General features: G+C 38.7%; 1 protein-coding gene across 1 annotated transcript in view; it reads left to right on the top strand.

The window, feature by feature from the left end:
- LOC145986769 (protein Star-like) overlaps window positions 1-12,074 on the top strand; it is a 56,382-nt gene that overhangs the window by 30,780 nt on the left and 13,528 nt on the right. Inside the window, exon 2 of the mRNA XM_083121157.1 lies at window positions 7,076-7,269. Within this exon, the coding sequence (XP_082977283.1) occupies window positions 7,076-7,269 (194 nt within the window). The remainder of the gene's footprint in view (window positions 1-7,075; window positions 7,270-12,074) is intronic.

Genomic DNA, 12,074 nt, shown 5'->3' with positions numbered 1-12,074 from the left:
TGATCATGTAATATTTTATATATGCTGGTGGAACTAATGCCTATGGTTGCCTCAATCTCACACTATGTCACATGACGATGTTGCAGTATTAGGTTTTGCACAGCATCAATGTTTTCTTGAACAACAACTGATTTTGGACGACCTTCGCGAATCTCGTCGGTGAGCGAATGGCGGCCACGATTAAATTCGTTATACCAGCGTTTCACAGTGGCAAAGGATGGGGCTTCATCGCCAAACGTGGAAGTAAGTTGATCGATGCACTCTTGTCTTGATAATCCACGTCGAAAATCGTAAAAAATCATCGCACGAAAATGTTCACGAGTTAATTCCATTTTATTGTTGTCGCGCAATCTCCAAGGCAACATAAACAACACAAATGAAGCTATTGACAAAACATTTGAAGTACGTTATGGTCAATAATGCCAGACGATTCCGTGCAAACGTCAAATCGCGCCTAACTTCAATCAGTGTTGCCAAGGCTCAAAATATAAATAGTGGCCCTCGTATGAAGGTATCAGACTCCATTATTTTTTTGGAAATAATGGAACGAATTATATCCCATTGGAAAATGTGGAGATAAATAAAGTCGTATTGTCAGTGAAGCACCTCGTTTCTTCTTTCAGGATCCAAACCTGCATTCTTTTTTAGGGACTCGCGGTCTCTTCTCAAATGATCGAGGCTCTGCCGGGGGCATGGATGTTTCGCTGTGTTTGTTCATCTGCTTCATTCTATCATCATCATCGTCGCGATTAACTTAAAGATGTATAAAAGTGAAGCTAAAATTAACTCGGTAAATTTCTCGTATCGGACAAACGGCTGAAATTTGCTAGTTCATTTAATTTGAATATTCGTACTTAAGTATTCTGCATTGAGAAACATTGCTGAAGGTGGCATTTTGCTTATTTCACGGAAATAAGCTCTATTTGCGACATATCGAGTAAGTTTTCTTCGTTTCTTTTTGCCTTCGGTAACACGCAAAATGGCGGTCACAGTTTCACTACCGTACTCGGCATGAAGTGTTTCCACACCACTGCATCCAAAAATACCTACGTAGCCCCACAAACCATTGACGCATAGCCCCACGAACCATTTCCGGTAAGGTTAGGTTAGGTAGGGTCACGTTTAGGTTACAATAGTTAAAAATTGGTTTCGAAAAAAATATGCGTAGCCCCACACACCATTCTCGCATAGCCCCACGAACCATTGACACACAGCCCCACAAATCATTTGCGGAAACGTACCTTCTTCAGATACAAAAACACGTGTTTGGAAACACTGTAAATTTGAAGAAATCCGTTTGTCCGATACGAGAAATTTACCATTAACTCAAAGCAATGATAATAATGACAATTTACCCCTTCCCAAGCAATGGCTTCAGTTTATATTTCTAATGCGGTTGCTTTGATTTTCATTTTGTTTATTTTACTTCGCTTTTCTGGCTAATCGCGACGATGAGGGATATGACGGAATTGATGGAAGTACACTCACGAAGAACACCCATGCCCAGGTCGGGATTCGACTCTTGGCATCGTCGCGCTAACCCTCCGCCACGGAGGTCAGCTAATACCGTTACTTTATATTCATCTTTACGACAATCGCGAAAAAGAAATTTTGAGAAACGATTGACAGGAGACGATAAAAAAGAAGTATCCACATCTTTTCCTGAACTGGACCCAGATCCAGATGTTTCACAGTGTGCTACACAAAGCGCAACACCAGTAAGCATGAACTATTACTGTGGCTCTGGGTTAAGCGTTCCTCTCTGCCTTTCCACGTTTTTCCTTGAGGCATTTTTCTCATAACACATCGTGATTACACTTTGCTTCCGTCATATATACAAAACAAGATTCAAGTTCCTTCTTCTGGGAAGCTGCGTGACAAATAAACATCTGAAGACAAGAGGAAGTCATAACAAATTCAGAGAACAGCAGAGACGACGCATTCAGATCCCCGAAGCAAGGCATTGAACCGCGTTGCACTGTAGCCAACTCCGATGCCGGGCAATTCCCCAGAGGAAGGAAACCAAAATTAAACTTCTATAGTGAGAGTTTTTTTTTCACCTAATCCACACTCAAAAATCGGCATATCTAGTGATTTTCCCTTCCTTAATCTGATTACGAAGTCCTTTCTCAATTTCGTAGTTGGGAAGAAACAAGAGAAACACGAGAAAATAGCAATGTTCGGAAAATTACGTTTTAAAAGTGACGGAGTTACAGTTGCTTGGTTCAAAACCGTAACTGAGTTACAGTTACAATTACTCATTTCATAAAGTAACTCAGTTACACTTACTGAAAAGCAACTGTAAGTTAGTTTTACAGTTACTTTCAGCTAGAAGTCAGTGAAGAAGATGATGCGGAAAGAAACGAAAATTATAACAAGAGATAGATAGGGGGAGTTAGGAAAAGAAGAAAAGCAAGAGAAACTGGGAATGAGAATAAAAAAAGAAGGGAGGAGACAGAAAAATAAAGATAATGTGCGCGCGCACAAGAGTGAATACTGTAACATGACGAAAGAATGTTGAGGGAGAAAGAGACGTTAGAGGCAGAACAGCTCTAAAATTAAGATAAATGTCTGAGATTACTAGATGCCAAGTTATCATACTCACATGGTAGGTCCATTGGCGTACGCTAGGGGAGCTGATATGACTGCAGCCCCCTTCGAAGTTTTGAGGAAATCAAAATTTGCAAATGCAATGGGAAAATGCAAAATGATAGACATTTTTATCTTTGAAGAACTTCTAAAGCGAAGGTTAAAAATTTGAACTACAAAATATTCTTTTGTATATCCTGACCCCAAAGAACAAAGGTATGTAATATCCACCTTTACAACTCCAGCCCCCTCTCTGTGTACGCTAAAATAGTGCCGCCGTATGAACCGATCCCCAATCACAGGGTAGAACTATAACGGCTATTTTGACAAAATTCTGTTCCCCTGCTGGCTGCTTCGGGAAGGACAATTTCCCCTAGGTCCTTTCTCTTCGGCAGCTGCCGATCACTGTTGCCAGCTTCGCTCTTTTGGAGCCAGATCTGGCTCTTTCGTGCACTCGTTTGGCTATGAACTATGGCACCCTCCCCCTGCCCCACTATGATGCCACCACTGACTCCGGCTTACATAGACAACTTCTGTCATAAGTATACATTTTGCATGTGACGTGATATTGTTATATTGGCTGCTTCGCCCCACCTAATCTTACATCCCCAGCTATTTTTTCTTCATAGCATCTTGGCTGACGTGAAGAGAACGTAATATTGTTATCCGGGAATACTTTATTTTCGATTTCATACGACCATCGGAGGATTATTGAGATGGGTGATGCCGGCGGATCTAGACGGTGAAAACTAAGAATAAATTGCCAACACTTTAAAGCTAACGGTAATAACAGCGCCTCCTCACCCACACCCCCACTCATTTGACACCTAAAATTACCCCAGGAGGCACTTTACCCAGTTTCGTAAATCTAGCTCCTTGAAAGTTTTTACTCCGTTTACGGTGAAATTTAGCTCTTTTATGTGCATCAGGTTTGGCAACACTGCCAGGATGGCCGTAGGAGGCAAGGAGAAATACATTGCTCTTATGGAAGTATTATTTTATTTGTTCTCTTGGTACTCAAACTTCCGATGGCATAGAAAAATATATCAACGGAAAAAGGACAGACTGAAGTAGTAATTGAGAGACGGAAAAGTCGAAACGTCCATTTGATTAGCCGTAACTTTAAGTTGAAGTTGATTCCCCATAAGGAATACATGGGTTTCTGAAAATTCTTATTCATCATATATTTCAAACATCGTATTTAGCTTAATAATCAACTTTTAAAAACGCTTTCACTTGCAACGTGTGGAGAAATTCATACTCTATTGAACACCAGCTTTTTCCCTCAGTAGCATTGCCCATTCGGACGACATTGAAGTAAATTCACAACTGGTGCGAAATTGGCGGCGGAACTGCAGGGCCTCACCATCCATCCTAATCGACACGACAGTGGAAGGATAAACGAGACATATAAATGAAAATTCAATACAAATAAACGATTGTATCGATATCTTCGGATAAAATAACACCCTCACGAACAAGAATGCACAAACTTATTGCACGAAAGGTACAGAACATAAGACTTCAACCCAACTGAATAACAATGCTGGAATTGCATGCAGGGAGATAAAATTGCTTCCATTGCAAATCCGCTACACCGGAAATTCCACGAATTTTGTATCGTCAGATTACAAAATGTCGCACCGCACGCAAAAATAAAAGACACTCTTGTTTGAATAGATTTGAGGAATGTGATTGGGTTGGTGGAAACGTGACGGAAGCCCCCTTGCTCTCTACGCTCGAGTGGGTCAAGGAAATATGATCGCAAAGCACAAAGCGTTGCGTGAAAGTTATGCTCCGTTATATTAGTGAGAGCGGACTTCGTGCGGAAATGTTACATCCCCGCCCCCGCCTTGCCCTTTTGCTTCAGGCACGTTGCGATGCCAAAGGCGGGGGAGGGGGTCCGGATCATGCCAGTACCGTGTAGGTAAAAATGCAGAAAAGATTTACAGGGCAATTAGCAATTTAGTTATATGTTCACTCGGAAAGTAAGTTGAAAACCGAGACGGTATCGAGACTGCACTTGGTAGTCTCGGCTTGTCTCGTGTGCAACAAGGTCTGTCTCGTTCTTGATCCTTCTATTTATAAACACCCGTCTCGTTCTCGTTTAGTCCTCGAAAGGAAAGTCTCTAACTCGTTTCGAGTTTCTTTTTGTTTTTAAGTCCACTTTAAGATAGGCTAATCGGGGCTGGACCTACAGTTTAAAGTGGGACCCGAACCACTATGGGCCTGCATCGGGTACCGAACCCGGGACCCCTTGTTTACAAGGCGGCGATGTTACCACTATGCCACTGGGAAGGCCTGAACTCGTATCGAGTCTCTAAATACATACGTAGTTTTACAGAGTGTTTACCTCTCAAAATTCCACATTATACCTAGTCTGACCATAAATACTGTTACACACTATTTTGTGAATAAATTGAATATGGTTTCAGATTTTTAAACGTTCTTTTAGTATGTTACACTTACATGTATCACACACAAATAGCACCAATCAGTTTTCAAAATGTCCACTTTTCGCCCTCACACAGGCTCGAAGTCTCCCTGGCCAGGCATCTATTGCAGCACGGATGGTCTTGATGGGAAAGTCCGCCCCTCCTGCTATCAAGGAGCGCTTTTAATCATAGGGTGTCTCTTCTTGCAGACAGTCCCCTCTAGCTCTGGGCACAGTTTGTAGTCCAAGGTACTGAGATCATGGCTATCAGATGGCCAATCAAAAGTGGAGATGAAATCGAGTACACTGGTCTCCAGTCACCGTCGCGTCATCCTTGCCTTATGAGCTGGGGCAGAATATTTCTTGAACATCCAGGATTCATTGTACAATATTGTTTGGTTCAATAGTGTCACGAGAGGGTCCAGGACACTTTCCACATACACTTTCGCACGGCTTTTAAGCCCTTTTCTAAAAAATGACGCCTGGTGGAACTCGCATAGCTCAACCCCCACCAAACTAAGACTGAGGAGGGCTGGTGACATCTCTAATTTTTGGGAACTCTCTCACAAAGTTCTCGAGAGTTTCAAGCATACACCTTTTCATTTTGGCCATTAAAACTTTATTCAGTGGTGAACAATTTCTTATCAGTGAAGAGAATCCTGCAATGCCCATTGGCAACGTACCACTGCAGGAGCCGTCTCGATTTCAGTTCCCTCTGCTTCTTCACTTGTGTCGTCAGGAAATTCCAGTACTCCACGGGTAAGCTCCAATTCCAAGGTCTTCCTTAATTACCTTGAACATTGATTGTTGTGAAATATTCAGCTCCTGTGCCATTATCATTTGCTTCCGGATGGGATTTTGGCGGATGCCACTGCTTTAACAGCCGCCGCTGTTCATACGGTGTGAAGTCGACCAACTCTTGGACGATCTTTCATGCTACCAGTCTCAGTGAATCTCTGGATTGTCTGATACACAAACCTTTTGCTGATCTTCGGGATTTTTAGGGGCTGGAATATCTCAGTGTGTGACTTCCCAACCATATGCAGAGCAATTACGGCTACTCTGTTTTCATATTCGCCCCACTCCATGCTAAGCACATGAAGATACACGCTTGCTCTCTCACAGCTGAACACACAATGGTCAGGAGTGAAGTTCAGCGCAAGCATGGTTCATGAGCCTGACCACCAAATGTACAGTCCAAGCTGAAAGTTTGTAACAGTATTTATGGCCAGACTAGGTATAGAGGCTAGAAAGTCATGAAGGGGAAACAACTTTACTTGGCAACGTTTTTTTCTATTTGACGCCTCATCCCGACGCTACAAGCCCTTGAAAAACGGAATCGTATCCTGGATATGTGCAACCACCCCGCACAAGTCCAAAATTGTCAATGGATTATATTTCCAATTATTAGTCTAAATATACCCCCATCAACTTCTCTATCATATCCTAACCAATCACTGGCCCTTAAATTACCTTCTCTAGTTCCATATTTCACTAAATATCCAATGATCATCTTTTCTGACTGGTTCATACATATATTGCTTAAAATTTTAAGTTCAATTCAACTTTTTCTTGTCTAATTCTGTCAAGAGTAGGGTTTCTGATCTGTAAATAATGAATGTTTAAATATATTTTAAAATTAGTATTTTTATGCAGTCTTCTGTAGCATAGAACATTTTTTAACACAATCATCTATTTAATTTGTATGTAGTTCCCTAAAATTGTATTTCTTATACCACTCTTTTAGTGAAAGCAGTGCCTTGGCTTTCATGTACATCTAAATGTACAATCATGTTTCTCTGTCTCTACGTAGATTAAGACATTAATAATTGTGTTTGTTAACTTTGTTCCGTCATCATTATCTTTACTACTCTGTATTTAATTTACTAATTTTCTTTGATGCACTAAAATAGTGTTAAATCTATCCCATCTCATGGTGCAACTTGTACTTGCATGACCAAGTTAGTGGATAGCACCAAATCAAATAATAAATATTCTGGAAGTAGATATCCAAAAAATGTTTAACTTAGCACATTTTTTTTCTCTTTGCAGAGCCTGTATTCACTTTGAGTGAAATACTGAGGGGTCCTATATACCAAGACGACCAACGATTGGTCCAGTATGTGAAAGCCAAGCACCTGACTCCGCCCACAGACCCCTCCGTGCCTTACAATGTGAAAGCTGAGGAAGGCACTGATACTTCCATGGGGCAGAGTGAAGCTGTGAGGAAACTGTTGAATAACATGGTATGCTGACATATTAAATTTTGCACTGAATATCCTAAGAATTGGTAATAGCATAAAGTGCGAGTCCACGAATTTGAAACAAAAGGAAGGGAGTTATGACCAGAGTTAGTCAAAACTAACAAATAACAGAAGCGCCAGCCTCTTTTTCTCAGGAGCCAGCTTTTTTTTCTTCAAATGAGGGCTAACAAAGTGATGAATCCAACCAAGATAAAGCTACACATTTTTAAACGAGGTCTATAACATTTAATTTATTTATTAATGTAAGATTGACTGGAGTGGCCTTCCTAAAGAAGGATTAACTGCTAACGGCATAAATCAAATATCAAATAACCATGCAATACAATCTAATATATAGGCGACTCTGCCATATTGCTGCAGAACTAAAGCAGAATTTGATTCATATATAATCCCAACAAATAAAATAAATATTAACTCATTCTGACAGGAAACAAACAAACGTTACAAAAAAACAACAAAAAAATGCAGTACTAGTTACTTTTAAAAAGTAATGGAAATTTCATTAAGTAAACTTGAATTTTTTTTTAGAACTGAATTTGAAAACTTAGTTGCCATGTGAAGATTTTCAAGTGCCATGGTGACTGTAGACCCTGCATTTTTCTACTCCTGGCTATGACACCCACCAACCCCTCCGCTGCCCCTTCCCTGGGCATGCCACTGATAGCACGTCAAGGTGTAGATTCATAGACAATGTTCAATTTGAGTAGGAATGGTGCAATAAAAGGGTAGACAATACCTAGCTTCGATAGCTTTTGACTGTCAATGGGCAGTTGTATTTATTCTATATTAATGTTTTTAAAAAGTACCTGCATGTGACAGCAGGTTGTAAATGTTCAAGACAATTGCCTTGATTCTTTTCATTACTGGACATATTTGGTATGTAATAAGCCACTTACACATGTACCAATATAACATGTGTTCAACAATGTACAACAATGAACTAGAGAGACAAGTTAAGCCAGATATCTGTTAAATCCCCTCCAGCTTTCTACAGCAGCGTAACTACAAGTCCATTTTTGGTAGCAGAAGAGCGTCCAAGTTGATCCGTTCAGTTACAAATTATTACATGCATGTCAAGAAAGAAATTCAAAACTTTAAAATTCAAAATAGATGCCCTAGCAGGTTGGTTAGTGAGTCAAGGGGGTCCAGATTCTTCAATTCTGCTATAGTTATGCCCATGGTAAAATATACAGAATGTAGGCTATTCACCTGAGCATCAGACTTTTGACAGATTACTTATTTTGGCTATTAATCTATGTATTCAACTAAAAATTTTCATACAGGCCTATACATTCAATAAATCTTCATTTTAAATATGGGATGATAGAACCATAAATCAAGCATCTAAATAAAGTCATATTTACAGTGTTATCATATGTTTACATTCAAGGGTCATGCTAAATTGTGTGTCGCAAGTAGTTTTTAGTCTAAAACCCATGTTCCTATATGAAGTTTTGTACAGTGAATTTAATCATAAGGGTACACACCTGTAAAATATTATCAGGAAAGAACTGTGTATATCTCTTGGCTTCTGAAGCAAAGTGGTCAGAATACTGCGTTGGGTGGTCCCAGAATTGAACCCTGGATAAGACGTGCATATCATAGTGTCCCATCATCTATCACACCAGCTCATTGTTCATCCTCATTACCTCAATTAACCTGCGAGGTAGAAAAACAATGTAAACTAATTGAAATAGAAGAAGAAGAACTATATAATTTCATATACCTGAAACTCATTTTCCACAAATGATTGCTATTTTTATTTATGTTCTCCACATATATACACACACTCATAAATACATACTCATAAACATGTATTACCTATTATTACTTAACAAATAATTGCTTAATTAGTATGCTAATGAAATAAAAAAGCAAAAATTATATAATGTAAATTTAAACTAATTAACTCTCTGGTATCTAAAAAAGTAAAGTAAAGTTCTCTCCTGTAATTTTGTATCACGCCATTAAGCCATATAGGGGGTGTGGAGTTAGGGCCCCATACTTTGTTGATCACAGCCAAAGGTGAGGGTGATGTGATCAGCACCACGCCTCTGGTTGCCTTTAGCCCCCAGAGTTTCCTCCAGGTACCCACTTTATACGACACTGGGTGGGTGCCGGAGCCACTTTAACAGGTGGAAAAATCCCGGTTCTCTCCATCCAAATATGTATTTCTGCAGCAACATATGTTTCCACCTGTCCCTATCCTGGGCATCATCAATCCATTCTGCTTGACTAGCCTTATCAATTTCCTTCAGGTCCATCTTAATATTGTCATTCCATTTTCTTTTTGATCTTCCCACCGGTGTCTTACGATCAGGTATCCAAAAAAAAACGAAAAAAACAAAAAAACAATAAAACTTTTCTATTCTCTTCCATGTGTTTTATGGTCTGCCCACCAAAGTCTTCCTTATGTTATTATTCGAATATCAGGGGTTCAATACAGATTTATGTAACCTTTCCTGTTTGAATGTGGATTTGACTCAAAATCATCAGCTCAAATCACATTTTCAATACGATTCTTCTTAAGTGTATCAATTTTCCTAACCTTTTATATGGAAATTCTATCATTATTATCAATTATGTATTTTTTATTGTAGTGTAATTAAGTGTATTTTACTATTTTTACTTTGGTGTAGTGATGTAATGTACTATACAATGTTTCTTCCTTTTTGATATAATGTACTTAACTAAATACTATTTTCTATCTTGACGTTTTCCATGGCCTTTAAATCAAGCGCCTCATCTACAGAAGAAAATAAAATTCAAATTCAAATTGTTTCATCCAGTTTAGGCCCACATATCTTTCTTAGGATTTTATTTGGAAAAACTCTTATGTTCCTCTCTTTGCGTACATCCACACAAAATTATAGGCATAATTACTGTTTTGTATATTTTAGTCATTAGAATCTTTCTTCATAATTGGAAGAATAGAAATGCGGTAGTATATAAATACGGAGAAACTAGTACTCACTTAATCTGCAAAAAATGCTCTTTTCTTCTTTGTTCTATTAATTTCAGTGACCACTGCCACCATCCTCGTTGGCTCTTGTTGTACGAGGATGGTGGCAGTGGCCACTGAAATTGATAGAACAAAGAAGAAAAAAAAAGCAGTTTCGCAGATAAAGTTAGTACTAGTTTATCCGTATTTATAGAACTTTTGGATGAGAGGAAAAAGTGAAGAATTGAATTGAAAAGTAGCATGCATTGCATGAATGAAGTCTGCTCTTAATATCCTCTTGCTTAAGATTGATTGCTTTGCTTTATTTTATTTCTCTTTTCTTCCACTTTTGGTTAACTGCAAAGATGGGGATGATTGGTGGTAAGATGAAATTAATGAAGAGACGATCGCAAACATATATGCACAACATGAGTACCATAGAGGATCATGCCAGCTGTGAGTCTAGATGCCAGAACCTTTATCATTTTCATTTGTTAATACAGTAAACCCTCGTTAACACAAAGTCGCTTAATACGAACACTCGGTTAACATGAACAAAATGTTGGTCCCGGCAGGGATGTATTATATTTTATAGAAAGTTTTATCGGTTAACGCAAATTTTGGTTACCACGAATCACAAACTGTTTTTTAGTCCGTTGCATCATTAGATCTCATTTAACACGAACTTTCAAAGTTTTTCATATTTTTTTTCTGTCGTTCCTCTGCTAGGTATGTAAAAAATCACTCAACAATCTTTACCATCTTGTCAACAATCAACTTATGCAGTATTGTAACCAACAGATTCAGATCAACAATGTGTTCAAATGTGTTTTTCTATTCTTTAAAACATAGCCAGTACGAGTAACATCAAGATTAAAACTTGGGTGCAATTGCTCACAATCGCGATCATCAGGTCAACAATGAGCTTATATGTATTTAACCAACAAATTTAGTTGCGTGTTCAGATGTGTTTTTCTATTCTTTAAAACGTAGCCAGTACGAGTAACATCAAGTTGCAAGCAGTAATATGGGAGTCATGGCCAAGAGGAAGCAGACAGGTATAGACAAAACTGAGAATCCTCGAGGAAGTAGACCGTGGTGCATTGAACAAAACGACAATTGCTGAACAGTATGGAATTGCCAAATCTACATTTTCTACAATACTTAAATACATAATACGTATTGTAAATGGTTAATGTGTAGAAAGAACTATATATATTGCAACAATAAAATTTGAATCCCCGGTTAGCACGAATTTTTTTTAACACGAACTCTTGATTTTTCGGTCTCTTGGGATTCGTGTTAACGAGAGTTTACTGTACTATAGATCGACCACAAGGAAAAAAACCTTGGGACGAGAAGTCCCCGCGCAACTTTCCCTTCTTCCCTCCACCTCGGGCCATAAGGAAGCATGGTGAACTCTCCCCCTCCCCTACTCGCGGGGGTACGGTGCACATGACTCGCGGGTCTGCGCAGGTTGTTTTGCTCGTGGTTCCACTATACTCCAAAGTATTTCAATTTAGAATCTGATTCAAGTTAATTGTCATCTATAATTAGGTTATGTTTATTACCTAACACTCAGTTCCATCCTGTAGCCATGTATTTAGTTTTATTCGCAATATTAAATTTCTACTGTTAATAGATTTGGATTTATTGACTGGTAGTATTAATGAGAAAATTAAGTGGCATGAAAATAAGTATTAACCAGGAAAGAAGTTGGTCATAAAATATGAAATAATTAAGGTTCAAGAAAGAATTGCTAAATAATGAATTTAATATGAAGATTACTATCCTGTAGGAAGATCATGTTCAACAAGTTATAAGATAAATTGTAAAGAATCCATAG

The sequence above is a fragment of the Lepisma saccharinum genome, chromosome 4, assembly GCF_977018435.1.
Source record: "Lepisma saccharinum chromosome 4, izLepSacc3.1, whole genome shotgun sequence".
Taxonomy (NCBI): Eukaryota; Metazoa; Arthropoda; class Insecta; order Zygentoma; family Lepismatidae; genus Lepisma; species Lepisma saccharinum.
The sequence above is the reverse complement of the archived record's forward strand: the minus strand, read 5'-3'. Positions and strand labels throughout refer to the sequence as shown.